Raw genomic sequence first — 20,035 nt, 5'->3', positions numbered from 1 at the left:
TGTTCCTGGCCCTGTTCTGGCCCAGAACAGTTTCAGCTCGGGCACCAAATGTCAGCCTATGTGTACCTTGATCAAGTCATGTGATACCTACTTAATATTAATTCAATATTCATTGAAATATTAAGTTACCTCATCATTCAAATAAAGTTGCTCTACCTTAATTTTTTTGTTTTCTACTCAGAAATCTCCATGCAAATAGTTAACACACTTTCTTTAGTATTAGTACCTTGTTTTACTTAAGTCAGGGGAAATAAAAAACAAGAACCGCATTTCACAATTCAACATTTTAATAAATGTTAAATAATAATAATCATCACTTCATTAGTCCCCATGGGGAAATTGCCTTTCACATCTCCCTTAACTTGCTCTTTGTAAGTAAGTTGTCCATGAAGCTGGGGGTTAAGGGCCTTGCTCAAGAGCCCACAGACATGCTGAGGCTGGATTTGAACTGGTGACCTTGTGATTACAGGCACACAGGATTAGCCCACTGAGCCACACAGAACACATGGATCTAGTTGTTAGAATACAAGATTTTTTATAAATAAATTACAAACATCAACTCTAAACACAGAAAGTATACAATAGGTATTTTAAACATCCAGAAATTGTGCAAATGTTGCAAAAGTAGTCAAGTAGAAAACAATTTGAGCATAGCTGCTCTGGGTAAAATTGTTCTAAAATACGTTACACAGCAAATGTGCCAGTGTTAAATTAACACTGCATACTGTTTATATAGGCCCACACCATTCAGTGTTACCTATAATACTTTACAGTGTGCAGTGAGTTTTGTTTTTACAGTGTTAATATTTATTAACTCATATAGTGTTCAATTGACAACTTAGACTGTTAAGTCAATAAGTCGCCACCTCTTCCTAGATTGCAAGCCCATAAGGGTGGCACACAAGTACAAAATGGGTGGCCCATGTCTGCCCCATTTTAATATGCACTCATTTGAACTCATTTGGGCATTCAGCTGCTGTGTTTTACTAACCCACCATAATAAGAAAGACTTAGACCAACATTGCCTTTTCTCATTTAAGCATGACTATGTTAGGTTTTTTTTTATTGTTATTTGAATAAGAAAGAACCAGTTAAGTTTATATGTGAACTGCTTGTGGTATTAATGTGTGTGAAATGTATGGTACCAGCCTCCAAACACAGATTATGAAACTCGCTTGTGTTCGACAGCATAACATAATTATTTAGCGGGGCTGAGTAAAGGTGAGAGCTCTACTAATGGTGGGAGTGCGTTTCTGCTAAAGCAGATAGAATGGGTAGTGGCCTTATTGCTTTTAGACCACAACTTGTGATGGAAGAACAAATCAAATCATTTTGCTTATTTAATATTCAGATTTAAATTAAGCTTAATTTTTGAAACCCACCACGATTGAGGATGGTATGGCACTGGTATTAGTCTTTACCACATTCTGTTTCTTGTGTATGCTAGTTCGTCTTAGTAGTGTATTTGTTCTGCAATCTTAAGTGTAGTGCTGCATCTGATCGGGATACTTTCCCTAGGGAGCCCAGGCTTAGAAAAGGAACCAAAAAACAATTGATAGCATTTTCTTCCTACCTAGTGTCCTAAGTTAAACAATATAGGCTAAATAATCTCATCTAGTCATTGGCAAGCTACCAAGAGCCATTTCTGTGGTTTTTGTTCTCTTGCCCTATTCATCACAATCGTGGTGGATTTAAAAAAAAAAATAATCTATTAAGTCAAAAATAGTCCCGTGTCATGCTATGCAAATATACATCCAGCACCATTGGTCTACAGTGGAGTGGGCGGTACCAGGAGCTGCAAAGAAAAGGGTATCACAACTGTCCTAACACCTTTCCGCATATATTAATCATCCAAGGGCAGGACTAGCAATCAAATGCACCCCCACCCCATTAAAATATGTATCACTCTAGAGACATGTCCTGTACGTCTCCACAAAACTTTCTTTGACCTGATACCAACATATATAAAACCACACATCAGAAGAAAACCACCAGGACCACAGCTCTTTAATCTTCAAGATCAGTCAGAACTGAGCCAACAACACTTTAACATAAGACACGAAAAAGCTGTAAGGTCCTTTTTGGTCAGAGTCTTTCTCATGATGGTGGGTGAATCTGGTGTGGCTCTTCTGATCCTTATGACTTTTTGCGTGCATATTAAAATGGGGCTAATATGTGGAGCTGATGACTTAACAGTCTAGTTGTCAATTGAACACTATATGAGTTAATAAATATTAACACTGTAAAAACAAAACTCACTGCACACTGTAAAGTATTATAGGTAACACTGAATGGTGTGGGCCCATATAAACAGTATGCAGTGTTAATTTGACACTGGCACATTTGCTGTGTAACGTATTTTAGAACAATTTTACCCAGAGCAGCTATGCTCAAATTGTTTTCTACTTGACTACTTTTGCAACATCTGCACAATTTCTGGATGTCTAAAATACCTATTGTATACTTTCTGTGTTTAGAGTTGATATTTGTAATTTATTTATAAAAATTCTTGTATTCTAACAACTGGGATCATGTGTTCTGTGTGGCTCAGTGGGCTAATTCTGTGCGCCTGTAATCACAAAGTCACCGGTTCAAATCCAGTCTCAGCATGTCTGTGGGTCCTTGAGCAAGGCCCTTAACTCCCAGCTTCATGGACAACTTACTTACTGTACAAAGAGCAAGTTGAGGGAGACGTAAAAGGCAATTTCCCCATGGGGACTAATGAAGTGATGATTATTATTATTTAACATTTATTAAAATGTTGAATTGTGAAATGTGGTTCTTGTTTTTTATTTCCCCTGACTTAAGTAAAACAAGGTACTAATACTAAAGAAAGTGTGTTAACTATTTGCATGGAGATTTCTGAGTAGAAAACAAAAAAATTAAGGTAGAGCAACTTTATTTGTATGATGAGGTAACTTAATATTTCAATGAATATTAAATTAATATTAAGTAGGTATTACATGACTTGATCAAGGTACACATAGGCTGACATTTGGTGCCCGAGCTGAAACTGTTCTGGGCCAGAACAGGGCCACGAACATGTCTGCATCTGGCTTTGTGCTGGCCCATGTGTGGGCCACCTCTGGCAAACCAGATCTGGGCCAGCAAGGGGCCGTCATTCATTGCAGTATCTGGGCCGGGTGTAAGCACATAGTGTGGGCCAGATCCGGGCCATACCAGTTTTGCTATGTGGGTTATTGAGCTGAAGAGTGACAGTAGACTGAAGGAACTCTTTAGCTCCTGCCCTCTTTCGTCATTCTGGGCAGCATTGATGCAGGAATATCCTGAACTCTGTGACGTCGCCTTTAAGATTCTCCTTCCTTTTGCGTCGACATATTTGTGTGAGGCAGGATTCTCAAAAATGACTGCACTCAAAACTAAATACCGCAATCGTGCACAAATCGAGGATGATTTGAGGCTATGTTTATCAAACATTGAGCCAAGAATTGAGGATCTTTGCAAGGCAAAGCAGGCTCAGGTCTCACATTAACATCACCTACCTGCAAGCTTCTGTAAAAAATGCAGATGATGCCTACTATTAGGCCTAGTAATAATAACAATAATAAAGCATAAATTAATATCAGAGGTCTGGTGTCAATTCCCAATTATAGCAATAGCCTAGTAATGATAATAGGCCTATACTGATGATGATAATAATAATAATAATAATAATAATAATAATAATAATAATAATAATAATAATAACAACAATAAAGCATGTGACCTCATTATTATATAGCAATAGCCTAGTAATGATGATAGGCCTACTACTACTCATAATAATAATAATGTCTGCAAGCTCACGTTAGAAGTCTGGTGCTACTGCCAATTATAACAATAGCCTAGTAATGATAATAGGCCTACCTACCGCTACTGATGATGATAATAATAAATAATAATAATAATAATAATGTGGGCCTAAAAATAATAGCCTAGGGCTATCTATCTATCTATCTATCTATCTATGCAAGGTGGTGTTTGGGATGTGGGGGGGGGGGGGCACTGGGACCCCAACTGCAATGAGCCAGCTTTGGGGGGGACCAGCTTGCAAAAGGTTGAGAACCACTGCTTTAGATTATTAAGACCATTGATTCATTTATTTTTAAGCCTATTTTTGTGTGGAATGCCATTGCCAAACGTGTCCGTTGTTGCCTATATATGTTGCTTAAAAATAAATATTTTCAGAGTGGCAATGTTACCATTGCCCATATTTCTTTATGATATAAGGCTTCGGTTTAAGGTGACATTTGTTAGGCATGCAGAATATTTGTCCCTCTTTTAAATTGGAGCGAGCGTGGAGCGATTTCACTGGAGCGGGAGGACATTTTAGTGGAGTGAGGAGCGGTGTTGAGCGGAGCGGCTTAGTGCGAATTAGAGCGGAGGAGCGGGCGGAGCCAACAGCCTCGTGAGCGAGGAGCGGAAATTCTCACCGCTGCACTCCGCTCACATGCTCTGGATCCCACTGAACTGGAGTGAAATTCATATGGCTAAAACAAATGCAAAATACGTCAAACTTCATGTATCAGTTCAAAGTGAACCAAAGCTATAAGTGACTAAAATACCACGTTGCTGGACTGCAGCAGGTTAAGCTGATAGAAATATAAGCTAATATTTAAGATAGGCTACAGGATATTTAGGTAATAATGTTGATCAAAAAACTGGAAATAGACGACCGAAGTGAACACTTAAAATAACAAGCAGTGGAGATCATGTGATTTCCAGTCCCACAGAGGATATTCTGAAAACCTCTTAACACTTAATGGCAGAATCAGAATGGCATGTAGTGGAAACATTTTAATATAATGACCAAAATAGACACCATTATAACTGAAGATTTACTTACATTTATTTGCTAGTTGTAAGGGCACTTAAGGTGTAGTGGAGACTGCTGCTAGTGGAGACTGCTGTCTCCCAAGTTGCTGGGTCTGATTCTAACTATGTATATCCCGAAGTGTCAGCCAGAACACTAATTAAGGCTGAGGGATCCTGATGAATCTTTATTACTTAATTCTAGTTTAACATCCTTTCTCCAGGTCTCACGTAACACAGGTGCTGATGTATAGGTGCTTAGGCGTATATGGGTGTGTGTGTGTGTGTGTGTGAGAGAGAGAGAGAGTGTGTGTGGTCTAAAAGAAACAAAAGTATGGTAAGTGTACACTCAGCAAACTACCAATAACAATGTCAGCTTACATAAACACAGCGATCTCTCTGTCCGCGTGTTAATTATACAAGCACAGCATTATATGCCCCACGTTATACAATTATAATCTCTCACTATTTTAACATTAACAGAGATTATATGCATAAAACTCACGTTTGACAAACAATTATATAGTGGTACCTCAGAACTCGAAATTAATCCGTTCAGAAGTCCGGATTATTTCCCCATAAGAAATAATGGGAAAACAATTGGTTCCCAGCCCCAAAAAATTACACCGAAATATGTCTCCAGGAGCCGACACCTTATCGTGGTGGAGGGGTTTGCGTGTTCCAATGATCCCAGGAGCTAAGTTGCCCGGGGCTTTATGCTTCTGGTAGGGTCACCCAAGGCAAACAGGTCTGGGATGAGGAACCAGACAAAGTGCGGCTCACAAGACCCCTTATGATGATAAAAATAGTGGAATCACGGTTTCTCTTGCCTGGACGCGGGTCACCGGGCGGGGGTGGGGCTCGATGGCGAGCGCCTGGTGGCCAGGCCTGTACTCATTGGGCCTGGTCGGGCACAGCCCGAACAAGGCACGTGGGTCCCCCCTCCAATGGGCTCACCACCCATAGGAGGGGCCATAGGGGTCGGGAGCATTGTGAGCTGGGCAGTGGCCAAAGGCGGGGACCTTGGCAGTCCGATCCTCGGCTACAGAAGCTAGCTCTTGGGACATGGAATGTCACCTCTCTGATGGGGAAGGAGCCTGAGCTGGTGCACGAGGTTGTGAAATTCCGGCTAGACATAGTCGGGCTCACCTTGACGCACGGCTTGGGCTCTGGAACTCTGGGCTCCTCGAAGGGGGTTGGACCCTCTTCCACTCTGGAGTTGCTCACGGGGAGAGGCACCGAGCGGGGGTGGGCATACTTATTGCCCCCTGGCTGGGCGGCTGTACATTGGGGTTTATCACAGTGGACGAGAGGGTAGCCTCCCTTCGCCTTCGGGTGGGGGGACGGGTCCTGACTGTTGTTTGTGCTTATGCACCAGGCGGCAGTCCAGATTACCCACCCTTTTTGGAGTCCTTGGAAGGGGTGTTAGAGAGCACTCCTCCTGGGAACTCTCTTGTTCTACTGGGGGACTTCAATGCCCACGTGGGCAATGACAGTGAAACCTGGAGTGGCGTGATTGGGAGGAACGGCCCCCCCGATCTGAACCTGAGCGGTGTTTTGTTGTTGGACTTCTGTGCACGTCATGGATTGTCCATAATGAACACCATGTTCAGGCATAAGGGTGTTCATATGTGCACTTGGCACCAGGACACCCTAGGCCGCAGTTCGATGATCGACTTTGTAGTCGTGTCATCGGACTTGCGGCCACATGTCTTGGACACTTGGGTGAAGAGAGGGGAGGAGCTGTCAACTGATCACTACCTGGTGGTGGGTTGGCTCCGCTGGCAGGGGAGGAAGCCGGTCAGACCTGGCAGGCCCAAGCGTATAGTGAGGGTCTGCTGGGAACGTCTGGCGGAATTCCCTGTCAGGAGGAGTTTCAACTCCTACCTCTGGCAGAAGTTCTCCCATGTCCCGGAGGAGGCGGGGGACATTGAGTCCGAATGGGCCATGTTCCGCGCCTCCATTGTGGAGGCGGCTGACCGGAGCTGTGGCCGTAAGGTGGTCGGTGCCTGTCGCAGTGGCAATCCCCAAACCCGCTGGTGGACACCAGTGGTGAGGGATGCCGTCAAGCTGAAGAAGGAGCTGCTGCAACAAAAAATATTTCATACCGTGGCTGGGGAATTTATACTGTTGCCCTATACAACACCATCATGGTAAAAAGTTTAAACAAAGGCAGTACCCTGTCATGCTATGCAAATATACATCAGCACTATTGGTCTTCAGGACCTGACCGACTTTTGACTGACATTTAACAATAGATTTTTTTACAGTGTACGCGAACAGGCGGAAGCAAGCAAAACCTGAGCAAGTTTTATATGGTTGTAGCATATCAAGTCTATAAAGTAAATTAAAGTATAAAAGTCTATAAAGTAAATATTGCTAATCAAATAAATTCGTTTTGTCATTCAAAGTAGGTCTAATAGGATTTTTTTAATTTCACGTAACACTGTCAGTGAAATTTTATTTTATAGAGACGCAGCAGCAGCATCAACAGAAAAAAATTGAGGAATTTAAAACGTGGATGCTTAGCCTGTATATTCTTTAGGCTATTAAGCCCACTGATTCCTTTATTGTTAAGCCTAGTTTTGTGTGGAATGCCATTGCCAAACCTGTCCGTTGTTGCCTATATGTTGCTTAAAAACAAACATTTTCTGAGTGGCAATGTTGCCGTTACTCATATTTCTTTATGATATAAGGCTTCGGTTTAAGGTGACATTTGTTAGGCATGCAGAATATTTGACCCTCTTTTAAATTGGAGCGAGCGTGAAGCGATCTGACTGGAGCGGGAGGAAATTTTAGTGGAGTGAGGAGCGGTGTTGAACGGAGCGGCTTAGTGCGAATTAGAACGGAGAAGCGGGCGGAGCCAACAGCCTCGTGAGCTCCACTCCGCTCACATGCTCTGATACAAAGCCTCATTAATAATTTAGCCATACTAAGCTGCTTATATTGTGGGTGTAAATAAATGTCCGTACAGTATAGCACAGAAAAGCTGGCGCACCACCAAATGTTGCGTCTGTCATCTGAAGCCCTAGTGATTATTGCGCATGCGCGATTTAATCGCGATTTGATATCGCCCAGCCCTAGTGGAAGCAGAGTATGGGGACTTGGGTGTGGACTCCCCTATCTCTGGGGCAGTCGCTGAGGTGGTTAAAAAGCTCCTCAGTGGCCGGACCCCGGGGGTGGATGAGATCCACCCGGAGTTCCTTAAGGCTCTGGATGCTGTGGGGCTGTCCTGGCTGACACCCATCTGCAGCATCGCCTGGACATCAGGGGCAGTGCCTCTGGACTGGCAGACTGGGGTGGTGGTCCCCCTCTTTAAAAAGGGGGAGCAGAGAGTGTGCTCCAACTATAGGGAGACCACACTCCTCAGCCTCCCTGTTAAGGTCTATTTGGGGATTCTGGAGAGGAGGATCCGCCAGATTGTCGAACCTCGGATTCAGGATCGAGCAGTGTGGTTTTCGCCCCGGCCGTGGAACAGTGGACCAGCTCTATACTCTCCACAGGGTTCTGGAGAATTCATGGGAGTTTACCCAGCCAGTCTACATGTGTTTTGTGGACTTGGAAAAGGCATTCGACCGTGTCCCTCGGGGAGTTCTGTGGGGGGTGCTCCGGGAGTATGTGGTGCCGGGCTTCCTTTTAACCCCTTGGGGTAGGCGATCCCGCCGGCGGGATCTGACAGAAATTTCGCAAAACCGTTTAAATAACTCCGCGAGTTTTTGTCATATACACATTTTAAAAATACTCTCAGAAACGTTGGACGGTCTACTTTTCAAATATATATAGGTAGAAACTAAATATATTTTTACAGCTTCGTGATACGAATTGAAAGAACAAGAGTGACTGACTTAAGCGTCTGCGTCTCGAAGCGGCTCTGATCGCCCACCCACTTGCAAATCGCGCTATTCGCATGATAATAACATGATAATCCGACAGTTAGTATTGGGTAAAGAAATATGTGAATACGCCCATTGTGACCGAAATAAACAAGAGCACATGTCTGGGTAGTGTTTACACTGATCGGCTACAATATAGCACACGGATACGTCTCTGCCGCTGAAGCTTTGCGCCAGTGTTGCCACTTTCAGCAGCGAAGCTCATACCTACGTTCATGGCTCAGTGGGTTAAGCCTGTGTGCCTGCAATCACGTGATCGCAGATTCAAACGCAGCGTATTTAGAACGTGAATAGCGATCTTCCGCTGAGAGCGGTCCTAAACGCTCGCGATACAAGTAAAACAAAGAAAGGTGACACGATTTGCTTTTTTGCCTATTTAACCTAATTTTAAAAACTTTAATACTTCTGACAATGGAAGTTTTGAAAAGAAGACAGATAACGGATTTAGTCAGTGTTTTTTTCATGATTTTACATAATGATTTCAGCGAGATATAAACTGAAATACACAAGATACGCGGTCGACGATGCCCTCGTCCCCAGAGCGTCAATAATAGTCACTGCATCATATTTATCGCTTTCTATATTTATATAGTAACAGTTTTTCATTTTTCATTCCATCTACCAATAAACTGTGAAAGGGATTTTATTGTTGCTACTTTTCTTGCGTTTCAAACTGCCTTTCCAAAGTGATGGGTGTGGGGTGCAGTGACATTCCAGATTGATGGGCCATTGACAGTATGCAAACTACTACAGGTGTGAGGACACCTATCTCATCAATATTCATTTTGAAGGCCACTGACTTTGAGAAAAAGAGTGTCACTCTAAAGTACTAACACTTTAGTAATCAAACTACATAAAATTTCAGAATGTCACTTTCACCTATGTGTAGCCAACCCCTGTGTCTATAAGTTTCAGAGCTCAAAAGTCTTACCTAGAAATGTCTATAATGTGATTTTTTACAATTTCTCAGCATGTCTGAAAATAGGTTTTTGAAAAGTATATAAAGTTTAAAGTTGATTTTAACAAAAAATAGAATAATAACATTCTAAGAGGTCTCAGATTATTGGTGCTGAGTTTGTGCTGAATAAAAGCAAATGTATCACTTTGGGATAAATGTTTTTTAGATAGGTGAAATATTTTAAAATGTCAAGGCATGTCAGACTACCGCGAAAGTGGAAAAAAGGCCTCAGGCCCCAGGGGGTTAAGGGCTGTTTGGTCCCTGTATGACCGGTGCCAGAGCTTGGTCCGCATGGGCAGCAATAAGTCGGACTTGTTTCCGGTGAGGGTTGGACTCCGTCAGAGTTGCCCTTTGTCACCGATTCTGCTCATAACTTTTATGGACAGAATTTCTAGGCGCAGCCAGGGCGTTGAGGGTGTCCGGTTTGGTGACCTCAGGATCAGGTCGCTGCTTTTTGCAGATGATGTGGTTCTGTTGGCCTCATCGGACCGTGACCTTCGGCTCTCACTTGGACAGTTCGCAGCCGAGTGTGAAGCGGCTGGGATGAGAATCAGCACCTCCAAATCCGAGACCATGGTCCTCAGCCGGAAAAGGGTGGAATGCTCTCTCCGGGTCGGGGATGGGGTCCTCCCCCAAGTGGAGGAGTTTAAGTACCTCGCAGAGCATGTGAGCGGAGCGGAGCGGTGAGAATTTCCGCTCCTCGCTCACGAGGCTGTTGGCTCCGCCCGCTCCTCCGCTCTAATTCGCACTAAGCCGCTCCGCTCAACACCGCTCCTCGCTCCACTAAAATGTCCTCCCGCTCCAGTCAAATCGCTCCACGCTCGCTCCAATTTAAAAGAGGGACAAATAATCTGCATGCCTAACAAATGTCACCTTAAACCGAAGCCTTATGTCATAAAGAAATATGAGCAACGGCAACATTGCCAGTCAGAACAGAAAATATTTATTTCTAAGCAACCTATCGGCAACAACGGACAGGTTTGGAAATGGCATTCCACACAAAAATAGGCTTAAAAATAAAGGAATCAGTGGGCTTAATAGCCTAAAGAATATACAGACACGTTTTAAATTCCTCAATTTTTTTCTGTTGATGCAGCACGTCTCTAAAATAAAATTTTACGTTACGTGAAATAAAAAAAAAATCTTATTAGACCTACTTTGAATGACAAAACAAATTTATTTGATTACCAATATTTATACTTTTATACTTTTTATATGCTTTTATACTTTAATTTACTTTATAGGCTTTTATACTTTAATTTACTTTGTAGACTTGATAAAACTTGCACGCGTTTTGCTCTGGCTTCCGCTTGTTCGCGTAGCACACTCATGTTTCTGAGAAAAGTGATTCCAAAGTGAATCTTTACTCACTGAAACAGTTTCACCACATTGTTGTTCTTGCTGTACATTCTTGTCATCTATACGTTTGATAAGAATAGTACACTTGTATGATTTATCAGTTTCCTTTGTGAAATACTTTGCAAATTCCATCTCGGCCAATTTGTGTAACAGTCTTGATAATTGTACAGATGAATTCTGGGTAGATTTGGGCACGCCTCAGAATTGTAGTGTGAGCGGTATCGGAGCGAAATTGGAGCGAGACAAAGCGACCGCTCCAGCCTTAATTAAAAAACCGCTCCGCGCTCTGACCAAATTCCGCCCGCTCCGCTCCTCGCTCACGCTCCGCTCACATGCTCTGGTACCTCGGGGTCTTGTTCACGAGTGGGGGGACGATGGAGTGGGAGATCGACAGGCAGATCGATGCGGCGTCCGCAGTGATGCGGGCGCTGCATCGGTCTGTCATGGTGAAGAAGGAGCTGAGCCAAAAGGCAAAGCTCTCGATTTACCAGTCGATCTATGTTCCTACCCTCACCTATGGTCACGAGCTGTGGGTAGTGACCGAAAGAACGAGATCGCCAGTGCAAGCGGCCGAAATGAGTTTCCTCCGCAGGGTGGCTGGGCTCTCTCTTAGAGATAGGGTGAGGAGCTCGATCATTCGGGAGGGACTCAGAGTAGAGCCGCTGCTCCTCCGCATCGAGAGGAGCTAGATGAGGTGGCTCGGGCATCTGATTTGGATGCCTCCTGGACGCCTCCCTGGTGAGGTGTTCCGGGCATGTCCCACTGGGAGGAGGCCCCGGGGAAGACCCAGGACACACTGGAGGGACTATGTCTTTCGGCTGGCCTGGGAACGCCTCGGGATTCCCCCAGACGAGCTGGATGATGTGGCCGGGGAGAGGGAAGTCTGGGTTTCCCTGCTGAGACTCCTGCCCCCGCGACCCGACTTCGGATAAGCGGGAGAAAATAGATGGATGGTTGGATGTTTTTTTAGCATTTAAACACAAAATGAACCGAACAAAACAAGAAAAGCATATACTGCACTAAACACATCTAAGTACATTTATCAAAACAGTAGTTTTTAAAGTAAGAAAATAAATGTATCCAAACAATGTGTAAAGTTATAAAAACAATGTGTCCTGCCCCGATTGTCTGCTCCTCCCGTGTGCCACGCCCCCCTCGTTAACCCCATGTGGAATCCCCATGTGATCAGGTCTTTCTGGTTGTTGTCATTAGTCCTCTGTATTTAGTCTGCGTTTCAGTTTGTTTCCCCAGTCCGGTCATTGTATTGTCTGTCTGCATTTTGCCTGCCTTACCTGTAATTAAACCCGTATTCCCCGATACCCTAACGTCTGCGCCTTTGTCTCCGTTCTGTCCCCGCTGGGCATGACAATATTACTATAATTAAATGTATTAATGGATTATTATTAATATTAAAATTATCTATAAGAAATCTTTATTTTTAAATGAATTTTATTATATAATAATAATTACTGTTACAGTCTATCATTGTCTAAATGTATTTTTACTGTCTAAATATATGTATTCAGCTAGTATAAACATGCACGATGCTATCACAGTGAATGCGAGGCTGAGACTGAAGCGTTACCCTTTGTTTCCGCTGAGAGACGTGCCGCGTGACTCATTTCCCTACGCTTACAAGTTATCTTAGGTCGGCGTTCACGGTTTGACTTCTGAGATTCAGATCGAGTTATAGGTAATTTGTTTTCGAACTGGTTGGTTTGACTTTTAAGAAATTCGAGTTCTAATGAGTTTGAGAACTGAGGCACTACTGTACTTCGCAACGCGAAAGAAAATTTGCGCCATGCGTGCCCACGTACTACCATGGAAACAATAAACTAATGGCTGCTCCCATGTAACATTATAAATGGATTAATGAAATCAACTAAATAAGAATTTCAATTACTAAATACTTATAACAGTTGGGGGGGCTTTTGTACACAAGGAGATAAAACACAACTGCTAAAGCGGACCTTTCTTCCGACTACATATATATACGTAAAGCATGCGGGAGCAGCAGAGAGACAAAAAATGAAACACCCCCTTTTTAACGGGTTCCTACATCAAAGAAAGGCATTTTTGGTCAAAACTGTAAACAATATACCTTTATTTCTTCATAAAATATGTCATGTTAATTGAACTATTCACAACATGGCAGAGACTGTTACTGTGAATTACGGTGTTTCAAAACCACATCATCCTGTTAATTTATTGTCTCTGCACCACTTGTGACCTTCATTTAAGGTGAGGAAACACACAACAAGTTAACACTAAGTCATTAATCTGAAAAGTAAAAGAAAAATAGCAAGAAGGAAGAAGGAGAGAGAAAAAAATCAACAGGAAAAATTGTAGTGACAGAAGCATTAGGTGCTATTATGCAGTATATATGTGAGGACTGTGAGGGTGTGTACTGTACTTTACCATTAACGGGGGGCGTGTGTGTGTGTGAGTGTCTGTGTGTCTGTGTGTGTGTGTCACTGTGTGTGTGTCCCTTTGTGTGTTGGGGAAAGTGAAAGCGATACTTTGGGGGGCAGAGATGAAAGTGATGAGAAGGAGGAGCAAAGGGAAGATTGATGGGGGGGGGGGGGTTATTTGGCCAGAATATCTCTGTGTCCAGCAAAGGCCTGGCAGGCTGTCTCACCGCACACCGTGAGCGGGCCAGAGGGAGGGGCATGGCAACCTCCAGGACAGCGCCCCACCCATGACCCCCCACCCCAGCCAGACCACACTCTGCATGTCATGACGCCCCTTTTACAAAAGTACAGAGACAGGATTGTATTTATACAGTATGTGATGGTTATGGATGATGAGGCGTAATTGTCAAAAAGAAAAAAGTAAATGAAAAAATTAATAATTCCACATATATATTAATACATACACACACTGTCATACATATATTGAAACATACAGTACAATACATGAATCAAACAGCAATAATAATAATAACAGCAAAAAAATCATCAGAATGGGGGGACATTGAGCTTTTATCCACAAGATATTTTGCTGTGAACATCAGTAAAGATAAATATAAACAAAAATACTGGTATAGAAAGAAATGAGAAGAATGAAGGGGAAAGAAAAGTAATTAAGCTGCAGCTTGGAAATTACATACAATAATGGAAGGGCTCAATGTAAAACTCCAAAAGAGAGTGATAGAAGAGTGAGTGTTAAGGTTTGTTTGAGTGTGTGTGTGTGAGAGTGAGCATGCACACGTGGGTGTGTAGGGACTGTGATTATACGCTTAATGCCTTTATAGAAATGTATGTGGCATTAGCCTGGCCGTTTTGTTCATGGTTAGATGCTGTAAGGATAAGTTTTCCCCAAACAGCAGGATGTTAATTTTATCTAAGGCTGTAATTTTTTCCATGGATTTGTATTCTATCGTTAGATTAGTCCAATTATTACAGTTTTTGGATTTCCAGTTTTGAAGAATTGCTTTTTTCACAATAGATGGAAAAATATGTATATTATTATTGTATATGTTCAGTGTGTTTAACTGTGCAAAATGTCCAAGCAAACAAAGTTGGGGAGAAGGAGGGATTCTGCAGTTTAGGGTTGAGGTGAGTTTTTCAGTGATTGCTACCCAGTGTGAGCAGGTATACAGGCACACATAGCATACAGAAAATCATCTGTGACACCCAAAAATTGCCTCTCAACTTCGTATTTATGGCTTGAGTCTTCGAATGTCATGAAATGACTGTTATTGAAAAGGAGGTGGAGATGTTTAATCCCTTTCTGTTCCCATGAGTGCATAGTGAATAGTAATATTGTGAAGTTGGAAGTCCAGATTATTCCAGATTGGGGTGTATTTACGGGGTCTGAGAGTGCAGTTTGTGATTTTAATGGATTTCCACTGGGCTGTCAGCGTTGTGAAAATGGCAGAATTGTTACAGCAGTTACAGTATGTTTCTTTAGTGAAATATTGAGTAAGGGTAAGTCTGCATGTCTGAGATTTTTACAGTACAGCTGCTCCTGCTGTAACTACTGTAGTGTGACCATTTAGTTAAGTATTGCAGTTGATTTGCTAAGTAATAATGAAGAAAAATCTGAGCTTTTCCTTCATCTTGAGATTAATTTTTCTATAATGTGGAATGTTTGATTTTTCTGTTTTTGTTTTTCCAGTAAAATGTGACAGTAATGAGTTAAGAGTTTGAAAGAATTTTTCTGAAATTATTCTGGAGTAGAATATTTATTTTGTTTTTTGAAATAGGTCCTATTCGTGAGAGTGGGAGATTCATCTATTGTTTTGAGTAAGGGGGTGTAGTTGGGGGTAAACAAGTCTGACAGCCTGGGGGAGATGTTGATACCCAAGTACCGGATATTTCCAGTGTGAAATGGACCATCCTGATCAGCTGAATCCCAGGCATCTTCAGACAGTGAGAATATTGTGGGTTTTTCCCAGTTTATTGTGTAGTTTGATAGTTTTGAAAAGGTATTAATAAAATTTAAATTTCATATATTGAGGGTTGAGGGTTTTGTAAAAACAGCAAGATATCATCTGCATAGAGACTAATTTTGTGTTGAGTTATTGGTATGAATTCCATTTATTTCACTGTTCTGTCATATTGCTGCCACAAGTGGTTCTATGAAGATGGCAAACAATTAAGGAGAGAGTGGGCATGCAGGCCGTCTTCCCCGTTAGAGTGTGAATGCAGGTGATATGATCCCATCTGTGATCACTGTAGCTTTGGGTGAGGTGTACAGTATTTAACCCAGTGGGTGAACGACTCTCCGAAGTCAAATCTATGTAATGTATTAAAGACAAATGTCCACCTGACTGTCAGATGCCTTTTCTGCATCTAATGGTGTAATTAGGGTTTTAGTATGGGTATGCTGAGCAATATTGATTAAATTAAACAATCTCCACCCAGCCAACACATCCATGTGGGGCCTGCATGGGATGCACTTGGGCTGACATGGGAAACCCAAGTGGGGCCCAGTCAATTTTATCCGCAGTTTCCATGGTGGCCCCACATGGGTTAGCCCACATGAGCTAATGATGAACCCTTCATGGCCTCCATATACACTGAAAAAAAGAACATGTTACTTAATTCAATAGTGTACAGTGGTTGTACACAGATGTTTTGCTTTGGCAGCAACTTGATAATAAGTATTAATATTATTAATAAGTATTAATCTTTATTAACTCTAAAAGTGTTGAATTTACAACATAGGGTAAGTCAAGTCAATGAGTCTCTGTACACTGTAATGGCCGGTAAGTGGAGGGATGTGTTGGGTCTTTATCAGCTTTCAATAACACTGTAATGGCCGGTAACTGGAGGGCTGTGTTGGGTCTTTATCAGGTTTCAATAACACTGTAATGGCCGGTAACTGGAGGGCTGTGTTGGGTCTTTATCAGGTTTCAGTAAGACTGTAATGGCCGGTAACTGGAGGGTTGTTTTGGGTCTTTATCAGGTTTCAATATCCGGTCTGGGCGATTTGTTGTTTGGCATTTGGTTGGGGACTTTATGCAGTTCTTCTGATGTTAAGGGTGCATCAAGGGTATCTGCTATTTCATTGGTTAATATGGGTAAGTCTTGATTATTTAAAAATGATTCTATATCAACTGCATCTGGTTCTTGTTCTGAGGAGTATAGGTTCTTATAAAATGTTTGGAAGGTGTTAATTTCGTGTGAATATTGAAATATTAATTAGAGAAGTCACATTTACTTAAAAGTAATACTTGTAATGTTGAGATGATCTCATTAATTGGGGAGTTTTTTCTGTCTGTCTACAGGCTGTCAGGCTGTAGAGTCACAGAGGAAGGCTGTTCTTCCCTGGCTTCAGCTCTGAGGTCAAACTCCTCACACCTGAGAGAGCTGGACCTGAGCTACAATCACCCAGGAGACTCAGGAGTGAAGCTGCTCTCTGCTGTACTGGAGGATCCCAGCTGTAAACTGGAGAAGCTGAAGTGAGTACAGAGTGTGTGTCTGACATGCTACAGATACTTATGCATGTATGTGAAGAAGAGGCACCAATAAATAAATGAATACAGCAGTACTATGTCATTCTGCTTCTCCTATAGTGTGGACCACAGTGGAAAGTGCAGGACCAGACCAGGCGTACAGAAATGTAAGTGTGTTTGCAGGTTTTTATTAATAATACCATCAATTAGGGCTGGGCAATATCATATCGATATTATATCGCGCATGCGCAATAATCACTAGGGCTTCAGATGACAGGCGCAACATTTGGCAGTGCGCCAGCTTTTCTGTGCTATACGGACATTTATTTACGCCCACAATTTAAGCAGCTTAGTATGGCTAAATTATTAATGAGACTTTGTATTAGAGCATGTGAGCGCAGTGGAGCAGTGAGAATTTCCGCTCCTCGCCACGAGGCTGTTGGCTCCGCCCGCTTCTCCGCTGTAATTCGCACTAAGCCTGTTCTGTCCTCTATGCGTGCGGTGCATTCACTGACAGACAGCTAAACGCTTTACTCCACTCAAACCTCTGGATATAGATCGCCAGGTTTATTCGTTGAAGCAAAGGTGAAACTAAAAGAAAACAGATAAAATAAACAAATTCTGAACCGCATCGACACCCCATATTAATCAACAAAAGGCATGACTAGCGAAAACCATATGCTAAGAAGAAAAAAAAAGGCAAACGAAATTGACTTCTTGCAAGCAATCAATATACATACTAAATTTAAAAATAAATAAATAAACACATGAAAGCAAGAGTACATGTGCATTTCCTCTGTACATACCGACTAAGGCTGGGCGATATCATACCGGTATTATATCACGCATGCGTAGTAATCACTAGGGCTTCAGATGACAGGCGCAACATTTGGCAGTGCGCCAGCTTTTCTGTGCTATACGGACATTTATTTACACCCACAATTTAAGCAGCTTAGTATGGCTAAATTATTAATGAGGCTTTGTATCAGAGCATGTGAGCGCAGTGGAGCAGTGAGTATTTCCGCTCCTCGCTCACGAGGCTGTTGGCTCCGCCCGCTTCTCCGCTCTAATTCGCACTAAGCCACTCCGCTCAACACCGCTCCTCACTCCACTAAAATTTCCTCCCGCTTCAGTCAAATCGCTTCACGCTCGCTCCAATTTAAGAGGGACAAATAATCTGCATGCCTAACAAATGTCACCTTAAACCGAAGCCTTATATCAAAAAGAAATATGAGTAACGGCAACATTGCCACTCAGAAAATAATTATTTTTAAGCAACATATAAGCAACAACGGACAGGTTTGGCAATGGCATTCCACACAAAAATAGGCTTAAAAATTAAGGAATCAGTGGGCTTAATAGCCTAAAGAATATACAGGCTAAGCATCCACGTTTTAAATTCCTCAATTTTTTTCTGTTGATGCTGCTGCTGCGTCTCTATAAAATAAAATTTCACTGACAGCGTTACGTGAAATTTAAAAAATCCTATTAGACCTACTTTGAATGACAAAACGAATTTATTTGATTACCAATAGTCCTGATGTATATTTGCATAGCATGACAGGGTACTGGCTTTGTTTAAACTTTTAATCATGATGGTGTTGAATAGGGCAACAGTATAAATTCCCCAGCCACGGTGCAACATGATCAAACAGCAAAGTTTGTTGTTCTCTGCAGTTTCTGGTCTTGTCCGTTCTCTTGAAAACCAATAGTGCTGATGTACATTTGGTGAAAATGTTTTTCACCGTTAACAGGTTTTCTCTAGCACACCTGCTGCCAGACATTCGACTGTTATTTTACAGTAGATTTTTTTCAGTGTGTGATAGCCTCATTGCTTTTAGATCACAAGAGAAGAACAAATAAAATCAATTTGCTCATTTAATATTTAAATTTTTTATTAGGCTTGATTTTTGGAAACCCATATTTATAAACCCACTGCAACTGAAAATGAAATGCCACAGATATTACTGTGTATATTTGGTATGTGGCAGCCCAGGGTGATGGCTCTTAAGCTAGGGGCCAGTGTCAGCAGTCAGACTATTGCCACTGAATACCAGGAGTAATCCTGCTCTGTTTTGGGTGCGATGTCAATCTTTGCCCCGCCTGTTTTGGAAATTTAAACATAAGTGGGAGAAGGGGTAAGTGTAACATTAAACATAAACTCACTGGTCTTTTGGAGTATAGTTCACGTGCCTGAAATAGTTTGCTACGTGAGAAGTACCACAATATTGCACCTGCGTGAAGTTGGCCCCCCATATGTTTCAGATTTCAACCAAACTGGTCTCAATCGTATGTTTGTGCCGGATTGTGCCGTTAAAATTTTTGTTTGTGCTGTTTTAGTTTCTGAGATATAAATGTGTGTTTACATGGTGATGTCATCAGCGTGAAGTTGGCCCCCCATTTGCGTCAGATTTCCACCAGACCGATCGCAATCGTATGTACTGCGTTTGTGCTGGTTTGTGCCGTTAAAACTGTCCTTTGTGCTGCTTTAGTTTCCGAGATATTAATGTTGTTTACATGGTCACGTGACACCAGCGTGAAGTTAGCCCCCATTTGTGTCTGATTTCCACCAAACCGATCGCAATCGTATGTACTGCGTTTGTGCTGGTTTGTGCCGTTAAAACTGTCTTTTGTGCTGCTTTAGTTTCTGAGATATTAATGTTTGAAATGTTGTCCCCCCTCCCATTTGCGTCTGATTTCGACCAAACCGATCGCAAAAGTTTGTGCCGTTTGAAAGTTGTCTGTATTGTTATTTTTCTGAGTTATATCTCTTAGTTTATGCCTTAACGTGATCACTGTATAGTGCTCAAGCTCATGTTTCTCATGTTAACAGAAGGTGGAGCGTTTGATGACTCCGCGACAAAGCTGCACGTACTTAGTCTGCCCCGCCAGCCAGATAACGCATTTCAAGATCGTGCTGAATAAATTAAGGTTCTCAGCGGCTAACACCCATATGCGTTTCATATGTAGCACTTTGTATTCATTTTATGCTGCTATTTAATAAGGGGGCGCTGTATTTTCACGTGAGCAATGCCATTTTAGAAATTGGGGGGCGCGGGCGTTAATATTTTTGAGGTCTATACCTGTTCATTAACTATACACACACATACA

The 20,035-nt window shown here is 42.2% G+C and overlaps 1 protein-coding gene across 2 annotated transcripts in view; it reads left to right on the top strand.

Annotated features, from left to right (window-relative positions):
* LOC140582455 (NLR family CARD domain-containing protein 3-like) overlaps positions 1–20,035 on the top strand; it is a 66,717-nt gene that overhangs the window by 35,923 nt on the left and 10,759 nt on the right. For both annotated transcript variants that reach the window (XM_072706804.1, XM_072706805.1), the window contains exons 10-11: positions 16,757–16,930; positions 17,045–17,091. In XM_072706804.1, coding sequence (XP_072562905.1) covers positions 16,757–16,930; positions 17,045–17,091 — 221 coding nt within the window. The remainder of the gene's footprint in view (positions 1–16,756; positions 16,931–17,044; positions 17,092–20,035) is intronic.

This window comes from Paramormyrops kingsleyae, chromosome 24, assembly GCF_048594095.1.
Source record: "Paramormyrops kingsleyae isolate MSU_618 chromosome 24, PKINGS_0.4, whole genome shotgun sequence".
NCBI lineage: Eukaryota > Metazoa > Chordata > Actinopteri > Osteoglossiformes > Mormyridae > Paramormyrops > Paramormyrops kingsleyae.
This window is presented reverse-complemented; position numbering and strand designations above follow the sequence as displayed.